The following is a 13471-nucleotide window of genomic DNA, read 5'->3' as shown; positions in this document are numbered from 1 at the left end:
AAAGTAAAAAGATGTCCATTTTATGATACCAACATAAAGTAGACATATTGTATTTGTGAATCAATATAAAAGTTATTTGGAATATCAATTTTCCTTACAAGCAGAGAGTTTAAAAGCATGATATGCAGCTGCCCACTATGAATGAAACTCTTAGCAGCGAGAGCGGGCAGCAGCCTTCCGCTCCGCCGCTAATGGAGTTTTCATTCATTGGCAGCCAGGGGAGGGAGAAGATGAAGATTAATATGCGCAGCTTGGGGGGGGGGGCAGTATATATATATAAATATGCGCAGCGGGGGTCAGTATATGCACAGCGGGGGTAAGTATAGATATATAATAGTGCTGGGGGGGGCAGTACATTTATTCAAGCGCAGCGGCCACTAAGTTTGATATAGCGCAGCAGGGGGAAATATATATAGAAACACTGGAGGTGCCAGATATATACCCCCCCCCCCCCCAGCGATTCTATACATCTTTGCCCACCACAGCGCTTCTATATTAAAACCCTGCCAGGAGCCCTGATTGGCTCCTCGGTCCCGGCCATTCAGGGCTTCTGGTGGGGAATTTAAAAATGAAAGTTTACTCTACATTGCAGGGGATCGGAACATGCCGCCCGCTCCCCTGCTTAATAACTTTTTATCGGATTGGGTCTCAGAAGTGAGACCCGGTGCGTTCAATCCCTCAGCCCCTGTACTACTACCCCCAACATGGAACAGACCCTGTTCCATGATGGGGGTAGTAGTACAAGCACTAATGTAGTCAGGATTTGCAGAGACTTTTTTCTGTCGCACAGAATACATTTTGTGCGACAGAAAAAAAACCTGTGACAGAAAGAAAGGGAAATTGGGCGACAGATTAGTAAATCACAAGGAAAAAAAAGACGAGTACACTGAAAAAAAAAAACCTAACCGACACTCCAGTCTTTGTAAATGAGGGCCAATGTGAATCCGGGTAGAAAAGACATGGCCGCACATCCACAATTATTTAGTTTATAGAAATGTGCTACAGTTGTTACTCCCCCTAGTTTACCAGTGCACAGTGGTATTTTCCAGCACTTGAGTAAACTTTTGTATCTCTCTCCCTGTGGTTATTTGCCCAGTCTCATAATTAAAGCCTCCTTTTACAGCTTCCTTAGACCTGGCGAGTTTGCCAGACTCCGCCATGATGCACCAGTATTACGGAAAGCTCACCTGTGTAGAGAGGTTCATGTTTTTTCACCTACTTTAGACATAACTAAACTCAGCAGACAGGGTCCCCTAATACAGTACTATATTTTGTCACTCACAGCAAATGGTGACCTGTTGAGGTGTTTAACCAACTCCTGCAGGCCCTGGCTCATTCTTCCCTAAATAACCCTGTACTTCCTTTTCCTAAATCTCCACGTTTAGTTTCTTCAGTCACGTCCGTACAGTCACCTCTTCTTTTGGTCTAGATCCAGCACATTATTTGGGCATTTATTTAGAATCAGGGCTTCCTCAGCTGTGGGGTACAGCCGCATAACATTCCTGACCTTTAGGGTAGGGTCACACGTAATGGATCCGTTAGGTCGCTGTGTGTATGTTGGTAGCAGCAGCGGATCGCTTCTACAAGCAGGCACAGCAGGAGGCACACAATAGGGGTCGGTCACTGGCAGATCCGCAGCACAAAATACGCTGCAGAACCATTACGTGGGACCCTACCCTTAATAAGAGATAGCCAGGGCCTTCAAGAATCTTGATACATAAATGACTGTCTTGTGAACTCAAAGTGTTTGCTTATACCTATGTTGCATTTTGTTTTTGCCCCCTTACACTATGACAAGGGCACACATCAGGCCGGATAGGTAGAATCACGCTGAAGTTGTCTGAAAGAGGACAGCAACAGCTGTTTTCACGGTCACTCGCTTCCTCTGGCCTTCCCATCGTCAGCGCAGAGTGCCCTTTTAGGGGACGTCAGCACACTAAGGGAAGAGTTGTAAAGAAAAGACACATAGCAAAGAGAAAATGGAAATGAGACAGCAGAAAAGGAACAAAAAGAAAAAGGTATGAGCAAAGGGGGGGACAAGAGACCAGAGGAAGAAATTCATTTTGTTGCGGTCAATTAGGCCAAGTCCTCCCAGCACACAATCCATGTTGCGTCTTTTGTTTATATCTGTCAAATTCTGCTTCTTTACTAGTGTTGAGCGGCATAGGGCATATTCGAATTCGCGAATATTCGCGAATATATGGACGAATATTCGTCATATTCGGGAATATTCGCATATTCGTAATATTCTCGTTTTATTTTCGCATACGCGAATATTCGCGTGTGCGAAAATTAATATATGCGAAAATTTGCATATACAAAAATTAACACAAGCAAAAATTCGTACATGCGAAAATTAGCATATACAAATTTTCGCATATGCGAAAATTTGCGCACCAGTCTCACACAGTAGTATTAGAGCCTTCTTGCACCACATAAGCTGGAAGCAGAGAGGGATGATCACTGTGATGTGTACTGTAAAAAAAAAAAAAAAAAAAAAAAACGAATATTCGTAATTACGAATATATAGCGCTATATTCGCGAATATTCGCGAATTCGCGAATATTCGCGAATTCGCGAATATGCTATATTCGCGAATAAAATTCGAATTGCGAATATTCGCGAGCAACACTATTCTTTACTTTCAGTGTGTTCGATACCTGCAAACATCCGGAGACTGAAATCTCCATTGTGGCACATGTTCATAAGCTTTATGAGCCTGGGGGCACAGATCCTGTTTGAATGGATAGCAGATGTTCCATGAACCTTGAAGGTAGACATCTTTTTGTGGATTCAATATAGAATTTTTTGCACTGGCCCAAAAAAGGCTGTGTACTGTATACTCAGTATGGCAGCAATTGTTTCACTTTTGCTGTAACACTTTCCAGTTGTAAAAACGTTTCTTTAAAGGGGTACTCTGGCCCTAAGACATCTTATTCCGTATCCAAAGGATAGGGGATAAGATGCCTGATCGCGGGGGTCCCGCCGCTGGGGATCCCCGCAATCTTTCATGCAGCACCCCATTTTCATCAGCCTCCGGAGCGAACATCGCTTTGGGTCTGATGAATCACGATCAGGGGGCCGGAGTATTGTGACATCATGGCTCCGCCCCATGTGACATCATGCTCCGTCCCCATGTGATGTCACGCTCCGCCCCCTCAATGCAAGCCTATGGGAGGGTGCATGGCGGCTGTCACACCCCCTCCCATAGGCTTGCATTGAGGTGCAGAGCGTGACGTCACATGGGGACGGAGCCGTTATGTCACGATATTCCGGCCCCCTGATCGCGATTCATCAGACCCGGAGCGATGTTCGCTATATCACCAAACCTCTTTGAGCCTTCGCCCCTCAGGGACTATTGCTATGGGGACGCCGCCGAATCCTCTGTTTCCCTATTGAAATCCATACTGCTCCCCTGACCTCTTATTAGGGCTCCTGCTTGTAAAGGGAATAATTACATGTTGGAAAAGCTGTTCATGATACTAGTGAGGGTTTACAAGGGTTTATAAACAGTTCATTTTTCATATTTCCCACAATGTCTTTGACAGCAGTGACACAGCAAAAAAAGTTTTATGAACGTCTGCTTACATTTTCCCTACCCAAATAACCAAACAGTGTAATCTGTAGGAAAGGTGCAGCCACTGCGATAGCTCGCACAACTGACAGCGAGAACATACTGGTGAATAAAGTATCCATAGCAATAACAGTTTCTACAGGGCAGGGGGTGCAGAACATTGTTCAGTCAAAAGGTCACAATAGAACAAAAGGGGTTTTGTTACCAGAAGTATGTATGACATATGGACAGCATAAGCCATATATGTGTGATAGTTATGTAGTAGACTTTTGGGGGGAGAATAAGGGTCCTATACATCCCCATCTGCACTACATGAGGAAGTGGTGACCACCCAAATCTTGTACCAATATCAAATGATTAATGCAGAAAACAGAAAATGTATCAGAACCATTAGGATATGTTCACACTGCGTCATTTGAATAGAATCTCCGCTCGCAGAATTCTGTGAGCGGAGATCCTGTCTGACGGGCGCCGGTGAAATACTTTGGCGGTAGGACCATGCGGCACTGTGCCGTGAAGACTATGTAGTGCTCACGGACTTTCGCACAAAGAATGAACATATTCTTTCTTTGCGCAAATCAATTTACACGGCAGAATTGCATGCCGCTGAAATTCCGCAGTGTGAACGGGTCAGCGGAAGACCCTTTCACACTAATGTTGTTAGGAGTTCACGCCATGGAATTCCGACGCACAATTCAGCGCACGGAATTCTGCACGCTTAGGGCACAGACAAGCATGACTATGTCCTGATGGTTGCGGGCCACCCAGAATGGCGCTGTGGACCAAGATATGTTGCAACAACCATTTGGTGCACCAGTGGATTTGGGATCTTCACCATGGAGCAGAAATTATCCAGAATCGGTGCTTATGTCCGCAGCAATTTGCCGTGGACTTAAAGGGGTACTCCGGTGAAAACCTTTTTTCTTTTAAATCAACTGGTGGCAGAAAGTTAAACATATTTGTAAATTACTTCTATTAAAAAATCTTAATCCTTCCTGTACTTATTAGCTGATGAATACTACAGAGGAAATTCTTTTCTTTTTGGAATGCTCTCTAATGACATCACGAGCACAGTTCTCTCTGCTGACGTTATTATAATAATAATGCTTTTTTTGTTGTTGTCCTTAGTGGGATTTGAACCCAAGTCCTCAGCACTGCATGGCAGCAGTGCTAACCACTGAGCCACCATGCTGCCCTTAGCATACATCTGCTATGCATCTGCTATGCATGGTTGCTAAAATGGACAGAGATGTCAGCAGAGAGCTCTGTGTCATCAGTGTTCCAAAAAGAAAGGAATTTCCTCTGTAGCATTCAGCAGCTAATAAGTACTGGAAGGATTAAAAAATTTTAATAGAAGTGATATACCAATATGTTTAACTTTCTGCCACCAGTTGATTTAAAAGAAAAAAGGTTTTCACCGGAGTACCCCTTTAAGCGCTGGCCCATTGACAAATTGATTCAGGTGGGAGATGGAACATGCTTGATCTTTGGCCAGAATCCAATTGCTCATTGAAAGTTCAGTTGCGGAACTTCAGGCGCGAGACCTGACTTGAGCACCACAAAAACCTATTGAAATCAATAAGCGTGCAGTGCAAGTTGTAACCCCACTTGGAATTTCCACAGGGAAATTCCACACAGGTTCTCTGTAGTGTGAAGGTTTTTGCAGGATAGCAGTTTTAACTGAAAAACACATACTAACAAATAGTTAAAGAGCACAATAAAATTGTAATCACTGTTTTTATCCACTCATGTTACATGGGTATTTACCCATAGACAGGCCCGGTTTTATGGGTGATCATCCCAGTACAAAGGAGGCTTTTTCTATCAATACAGCGGCTGCCAAAAAAGTGTTTTTAGTTCCTGGACACTGCATCTCCTCTTTTTTTTTTTAGGCCACATGACCCAGCCCTGCATGGAAGGTAGAGACTATACCTCAGGTGGAGAGGTGATACTTGGGAGAAAGGTGGGGGATTAGTGATACATGAGAGGGAAAGATGATGCTTTGTGTTATACATAGGGGGAGGGAGAGAAAGGCTACTTGGTTGGTGGAGGGGTTTTGGATGAGAAAAACAAAAGGCACAGCATCTAATATAAGGTTGGCCGTGTCCATAGATAATTCTTTTAAATTATTCATCAGGGGAAAAAAAAAGGAAATTCAGGAAAACATATGCATATATAGATTAAATATGCCAGTGATAGGACATTTCAAAACTTACATAAAAGGGGTATTTCCAGCTAAACATGTTATCCCTTATTTCCAGGATGAATAACATGCTGATTAGTGGGGGCCCGACTAATCAGAAATACCCCAGGGAATGTATGAATGCATCATATATACACAGCCAGTGCTCATTTGTCCATGGGCTTCCAAGCATTGCCGAATACTGAGCTAAGCAATGCTCAAAAGCCCTACAGAGGATGAATGAAGCGCTGGCTGGGCATGCGCAGTCCATTTTGTTCATTGTAGAAACAATGAGGGGAATTTATTAATGTATGTGCTGTGTGAATGCTTTTTGCACCTAATCTATTAAAAAGGTGCACTATGTATGATAAATGTGGAGCAGCCCACAAAACACCCAGGAAAATGACTTCACAACACCAGTCCTCAGTCAACTTCTGTTCATTACCTCAGCTTCTGTGTCCTCTATTAAAAAGGAACCTGTCAGATTTTACCATGTATAGCTCATGGCAAAACATTATATATGGTAAAATCTTCTGCCTCACCTTCCATGGGAGACGTTCCTGCCTGCAGGGTTGGTGAGGAAATGAAGTTTAAAAGTGTCCCCCCAGCTGGCCTTGTAAGTAGAACCCCTGGGTGGTGAGCTATACTTACCTAGTTCCATCTTTTCCTGCTGTAATCTTATCCCCTCAGCATGATTGACAGCCCGGCCACAGCCCGCGTCATGGCTATCCTAGGTGAGTATAGCTCACTGCCAGGGGCGGACACAAACAGCAGAGGGCCCCTGTGCAAAGAATGTGCCTGGGCCCCCCCCTCATACGTCAATTCTTCAGGACCCCCCCTCCCCCCCACATACTCAGGGCCACCCCCACCCATATCAGTTACTAATTATTTATTAAGGCAGCATAGATTCCCCACATTAGGTAGCATAGCCCCCAACACACAGACAGACACACTCTCTAAGGAGGGTTGAGACCCTGGGATTTGAGGTGAGGAGGGGGGAGACCCTGGGATTTGAGGTGAGGAGGGGGGAGATCTTGGGATTTGAGGCGAGGAGGTGGAGACCCTGGTATTTGGAGCGAGAAGGGGGGGGGGGGGGGAGACCCTGGAATTTGGGGCGTGGAGGGGGGGGGGGGGGGGGGAGACCCTGAGATTTGGGGCAAGGAGGGGGAGACCCTGGGATTTTGGGGTGAGGAGGATGGAGACTCTGAGATTATGGGCGAGGAGGGTGTGGTGTGATTTGGGGCAAGGAGGGGGTGGTGTGATTTAGGACCAGTAGGGGGTAATGTGATATGGGGTGATATATATGGCGGGTGTCTATTTCTTACTGCTCATGTTCTGCTGATATATGTCATTCTTTCTGAAGTGACCACCGATCGCTCGATATTTGGCCTCTATTGTGAAGGGCACGACAATGAATGGAGTGAGGAAAAATTGGCGGGCAGGGAGACGTGGATGAGGGGCAATAGGGTGTATGGGGTGAGGAAGAGAACTGTCATCCTGACCATCTATAGTACTGTACTCCATGGCTGCTTTCACTGCTCTGCCAGACACACAGACATACTTGCGAGACGTTCCTCGTCAGACCTGGGTCGGCCACCTGCAAACTCGCTGATTAAAAAGTGCCCGTGGCGCAATTATGTGCCGCGCCCGCTTTAGAGCAGTGCGCAATGGCGGCACAACGCTGCTGCTCACGTGTGTGTCGTGTGAGGGGGCCCGGCTGCACAGGCGATATGTCCGCCCCTGCTCCCTGCCCAGGGGGCCACTTACGGGGCCAGCGGGGAACACTTTCTAGCATCATATCCTCACTATCCCTGAAGGCAGGAACAGGACTTAAGCATATCTATATATATATCTATATCTAAAACTAATTATTTATATCCCCAACTAAACTCTAAAAAGGTTTCCTTTAGAGTTAAAGGGGTTATCCAGGAAAAAAAACTTTTTTTTTATATATATATATCAACTGGCTCCAGAAAGTTAGGGTATGTTCACACTGAGGAATTGGAGAGGAATTTCCACGAGTAATTCCGCTTGCTTTTTCCTCTCCAATTCATTCAGCAGTGAAAATCCCCATAGAGCTGTGCAGAATTTCTGCCCCTCAGTTCACACTGAGGAATTTCCTCAAGCAGAATTCTGACGAGGAAGTCTGTTCCGCTTGAAGAAAGAACATGTTCTTTCTTTCAGGCTGAATCAGCTTCTTACTCCCATAGAGATCAATGTTATTATTTTATTTTATTTTCAGTCAGAATCATTTCCACGTGGAATTGGCGCAGAATTGCCGCAGAATTTTCTCATGAAAAAAAAAAAAGATATATTATACTCTTCTCCTCCGCTTGAAATTTTCATTTCTGCGTTTAAAATTCCGCGCAAAATCTCTGTGAGTTCTTGTGGAAAAGTAACAATATTTTGAGGCAGAAAATTTCTGCTTGATTTCCGCCCCAATTCCTCAGTGTGAACATACCCTTAAACAGATTTGTAAATTACTTCTATTAAAAAATCTTAATGCTTTCAGTACTTATGAGCTTCTGAAGTTAAAGTTGTTCTTTTCTGTCTAAGTGCTCTCTGATGACACGTGTCTCGGGAACCGCCCAGTTTAGAAGAGGTTTGCTATGGGGATTTGCTTCTAACCTGGGCGGTTCCCGAGACACGTGTCATCAGAGAGCACTTAGACAGAATAGAGCAACCTTAACTTCAGAAGCTCATAAGTACAGAAAGGATTAAGATTTTTTAATAGAAGTAATTTACAAATCTGTTTAAGTTTCTGGAGCCAGTTGATTATATATATATATTATATTATATTATATTATATTTATATATATATATATATTATAAAAAAAATAAAAAAAAGTTTTTTCCTGGATAATCCCCTTTAACCCCTTAAGGACTTGCACTTTCGTTTTTTCCTCCTTACCTTTTAAAAATCATAACCCTTTCAATTTTCCACCTAAAAATCCATATTATGGCTTATTTTTTGCGTCGCCAATTCTACTTTGCAGTGACATTAGTCATTTTACCCAAAAATGCACGGCGAAACGGAAAAAAAAATCATTGTGCGACAAAATCGAAAAAAAAAACACGCCATTTTGTAACTTTTGGGGGCTTCCGTTTCTACGCAGTGCATATTTCGGTAAAAATTACACCTTATCATTATTCTGTAGGTCCATACGGTTAAAATGATACCCTACTTATATAGGTTTGATTTTGTCGCACTTCTGGAAAAAATCATAACTACATGCAGGAAAATTTATACGTTTAAAAATGTCATCTTCTGACCCCTATAACTTTTTTATTTTTCCACGTACTGGGCGGTATGAGGACTCATTTTTTGCGCCGTGATCTGAAGTTTTTATTGGTATGATTTTTGTTTTGATCTGACTTTTTGATCACTTTTTATTCATTTTTTAATGTTATAAAAAGTTACCAAAATACGCTTTTTTGGACTTTGGAATTTTTTTGCGCGTACGCCATTGACCGTACGGCTTAATTAATGATATATTTTTATAGTTCGGACATTTACGCACGCGGCGATACCACATATGTTTTTTTTTTTTTTTTACACTTTTTTTTTTTTATGGGAAAAGGGGGGTGATTCAAACTTTTATTAGGGAAGGGGTTAAATGACCTTTATTAACACTTTTTTTTTACTTTTTTTTTTGCAGTGTTATAGGTCCCATAGGGACCTATAACACTGCACACACTGATCTCTCATCCTGATCACAGGCGTGTATTAACACGCCTGTGATCAGCATTATCGGCGCTTGACTGCTCCTGCCTGGATCTCAGGCACGGAGCATTCATTCGTCGATCGGACACCGAGGAGGCAGGTAAGAGCCCTCCCGGTGTCCGATCAGCTGTTCGGGACGCCGCAATTTCACCGCGGCGGTCCCGAACAGCCCGACTGAGCAGCCGGGATACTTTCAGTTTCACTTTAGAAGCGGCGGTCAGCTTTGACCGCCGCTTCTAAAGGGTTAATACCGCACATCGCCACGATCGGCGATGTGTGGTATTAGCCGCGGGTCCCGGCCGTTGATTAGCGCCGGTACCCACGCGATATGATGCGGGATCGCGGCGCGATCCCGCTTCATATCGCGGGAGCCGGTGCAGGACGTAAATATACGTCCTGCGTCGTTAAGGGGTTAAGTTGGAGATTATATATATATATAATACATATATATACACACACACACACACACACATTTTTTTTTTTTTGTGACAGCACTTACCCATGCCAAAACACAGTGTGAACTGACCAAAACCCACTTATCAGTCTCAAAGGGGTCCTTTAACACTACGGAATCTCCACCCGGAGATATTCCAGGCAGAGATTCTATCTGCAGTGGGCACTGCCGAAATCTATCACCATAGACGGCAATGCAGTTCGCACACAAATCAAGTTCATTCTTTTGTCAGTCTGGAATTTGAATTTCAGTAGAATCCCATTGAGGACAATGGGATGCTGCTGCTTTGGAATTTCCAAGCAGAATTTCTCACCTAAGAAATTCCATAGTGTTAATGGGCCTAAGTAAATGGCCAGATGAAGTGATCAAATCCCACACTCAATCTCTCTGCAAAGCCAGAGAAATGTAGGTTGCATTAGGGAATGATTTTAGTGATTAAATTGCAAACCAGTATGGCTGCAAACCCACACATGCCACATCAGCTAAAACAGGTTAGCACAAGGCTTACACAAGAATCTCTACATTAGTCTCTAATAACAGCCTATGCTGCACTATATAAGAGTGCTTCTTTAATATGGACATATGCACAATCCATCAGGCAGAAATCACACATGCAAAACTTGATTCAGGTTTTAGAGCCAAACTGTTTTTTTTTTTTTGCTTTTGCTTTTTGATTTAAAACTGCATTAAAGCAGAAGTTTCATCCTAAATATTACTGAAAAAATGTATCCCCCATCTGCAGGATAGGGGATAAGTTTCAGATTGCGCGGGGGGTTCTGATAACTGGGACCTCCTGTACGGGGCCCCGACTTCCCCCAGGAGCAGCGAGTCATGACCCCTGCCTGAAGGGGCAACCATGCCCCCTTCATTTATCTCTATGGGAGTACAGAATATAGCCAAATGGCTCTCCCATAGAGATATATGGAGGGGGCGTGGGGCAGATAGGGGATAAGTTTTTCAATAATTTATAGGACGAGACATCTTTAAAAACTGCATGTGTGAACCTGTCAATATCACTGCTATTTTATGTAGATTTTTACAAGACCCTTTTGTGAACCTATTGCTATAAAGTAACAAAAGAAAAAAAAAAAAAAAAAAGTTTAAAATAATAATAATAATAATAATAATAATAATAAAATAAAAATAAATAAAGATTCTGCCAGCGAGACGCAAATCTTCTACACAATATTGCTGCGGGGATGAATGAATTAATTGAAACAAAGCACATACGAAAGCTGACAAGGTGCGAGGACAAAATCCACAGCGGAGGTACGTTTGCAGCGTATTTGCTAGCGCCAAATACGTAAAATTTGACCCTACCTGAAAGATGTATTCCCACCGCGGAAAGTTGTGCTGGACAGATGAAATTTACCTTTGTAATAGAAAAGTCTAAGTTTATATTAAGCAATTGACTTAAAAAGCTATACAACATTTATTAGAGTCTCTAAAGTAGATCTTTAGATCTACGTAGTAGATCTTTAGATCTACATAGTAGATCTTTAGATCTACATAGTAGATCTTTAGATCTACGTAGTAGATCTACGCAAACCAATTTGCATTCTTAGTGGAGCGTCTACGTAAATTATAGTCTTACCTGCGACTACGTCAGGATGATTTGTTGACATAGACTATAAGCACTTAGAGGGTGTCCACACCTGTAAAACTATACGTTTGTTGTTTGATGAGAAAGTTTGACGTACTCACCCGGCTGACACAGTAGGTGCTGTAAGTAGTAGCTGTCACTGGAGATCTGTGCTTCCTCTTCTGGTTGGACCTGTCAGATACAAAGCTGATATGCACATTCACCATGAGCAAGCTGCCAGCCAGCGGCCAATCACCGTCCAACGTAGTCTCGTTACCTGGCAACCAGCCCTCCCTGGCAACTCCACAGGAGACTTGGGAAGTTATCCAGGCGGAGTCACTGGTAATTAGCCCATATCCTGTATTATACAACTCAGCACTATGGCAGCTTATAGCAGTGCTTCCCAACCAGGGTGCGCCTCAGCTATTGCAAAACTACAACTCCCAGCATGCCCGGACAGCCGAAGGCTGTCCGGGCATGCTGGGAGTTGTAGTTTTGAAACAGCTGGAGGCACCCTGGTTGGGGAACACTGACTTATAATCTAGTAATAGTTAACTGAGCATGCTCACATCTGGTACATCCAGCTCATGAATTAGTTAAACCTGAAGTACGTAGCATAGTTGCTGGTAACTAGATCTAAGCCATGGAAGTTGGCTCTGAAATGTTTCCAAATTGTTTAGAAATCAAATTTTTTTTTTATTTGGCTTGAAAAAAAAAAATAAAAATAAAAAAAAAACAGAAAGAAATGGTTTTTTAGTGCCACAATTAGAGATGAGCGAACTTACAGTAAATTCGATTCGTCACGTACTTCTCGGCTCGGCAGTTGATGACTTATCCTGCGTAAATTAGTTCAGCCATCAGGTGCTCCGGTGGGCTGGAAAAGGTGGATACATTCCTAGGAAAGGGTCTCCTAGGACTGTATCCACCTTTTCCAGCCCACGGGAGCACCTGAAAGCTGAACTAATTTATGCAGGAAAAGTCATCAACTGCCGAGCCGAGAAGTTCGTGACGAATCGAATTTACTGTAAGTTCGCTCATCTCTAGCCACAAAGATATGTTTTAGTGCATGTGTGTTTTAGTTGCATTATTCTCATTAAAAGTCATGTGATTCTTTGATCTTGTGATTTAGCCCCTTAAGGACTCATTTTGACCTTAAAGGGGTGCTTTGTTGGAAACAATGATTTTTTTTTTCCGTTTTTGCCGTAGATTTTTGGGTAAAATGACTGATGTCATTACAAAGTAGAATTGGTGGCACAAAAAAAAGCCATCATATGGATTTTTTGGTGAAAAATTGAAAGGGTTATGATTTAAAAAAAAAAAAAACAAAGTGCAAAAATTGAAAAACTTTCCGTCCCCAAGGGGTTAAAGGGGTACTCAGCTGGAAATATCTTATCCCCTATCCAAAGGATAGGGGATAAGATGTTGGATTGCGGGGGTCCTGCCGCTGGGGACTCCCACGATCTCTGGGTTGGCAGCAGCGGCGTCCAGCAGCGGGGACCCCCACGATCCAACATCTTATCCCCTATCCTTTGGATAGGGGATAAGATATTTCCAGCTGAATACCCTTTAACCCTTTGGGGACGAGAGTTTTTCCACTTTTGAACTTTCTTTTTGTTTTCTTAAATCATAACCCTTTAAATTTTTCACCAAAAAATCCATATGATGGCTTATTTTTTGCGCCACCAATTCTACTTTGTAATGACATCAGTCATTTTACCAAAAAATCTACCGCCAAACGGAAAAAAAAATCATTGTGTAACAAAATTGAAGAAAAAAGCCAATTTGTAACTTTTGGGGGCTTCTGTAAAATGCAGTAAATTTTTTGGTAAAAAATCCACCTTCTCTTTATTCTGTAGGTCCATAGGATTAAAATTCTACAATACTTATATATGTTTCATTTTGTCATAAAAAAATCATAACTACATGCAGGAAAATGTATACGTTTAAAAGGGCTC

General features: G+C 42.8%; 1 protein-coding gene across 1 annotated transcript in view; it reads right to left on the bottom strand.

The window, feature by feature from the left end:
- LOC130356761 (apoptosis-inducing factor 3-like) overlaps nt 1–11791 on the bottom strand; it is a 99136-nt gene extending 87345 nt beyond the window's left edge. Inside the window, exons 1-2 of the mRNA XM_056558689.1 lie at nt 11639–11791; nt 11255–11306 (exon numbers count right to left, since the gene is read on the bottom strand). Coding sequence (XP_056414664.1) covers nt 11255–11306; nt 11639–11743 — 157 coding nt within the window. The 5' untranslated portion in view covers nt 11744–11791. The remainder of the gene's footprint in view (nt 1–11254; nt 11307–11638) is intronic.
- Between the last annotated feature and the right edge of the window lie 1680 nt (nt 11792–13471).

This window comes from Hyla sarda, chromosome 2, assembly GCF_029499605.1.
Source record: "Hyla sarda isolate aHylSar1 chromosome 2, aHylSar1.hap1, whole genome shotgun sequence".
NCBI classification, from domain to species: Eukaryota; Metazoa; Chordata; class Amphibia; order Anura; family Hylidae; genus Hyla; species Hyla sarda.
The sequence above is the reverse complement of the archived record's forward strand: the minus strand, read 5'-3'. Positions and strand labels throughout refer to the sequence as shown.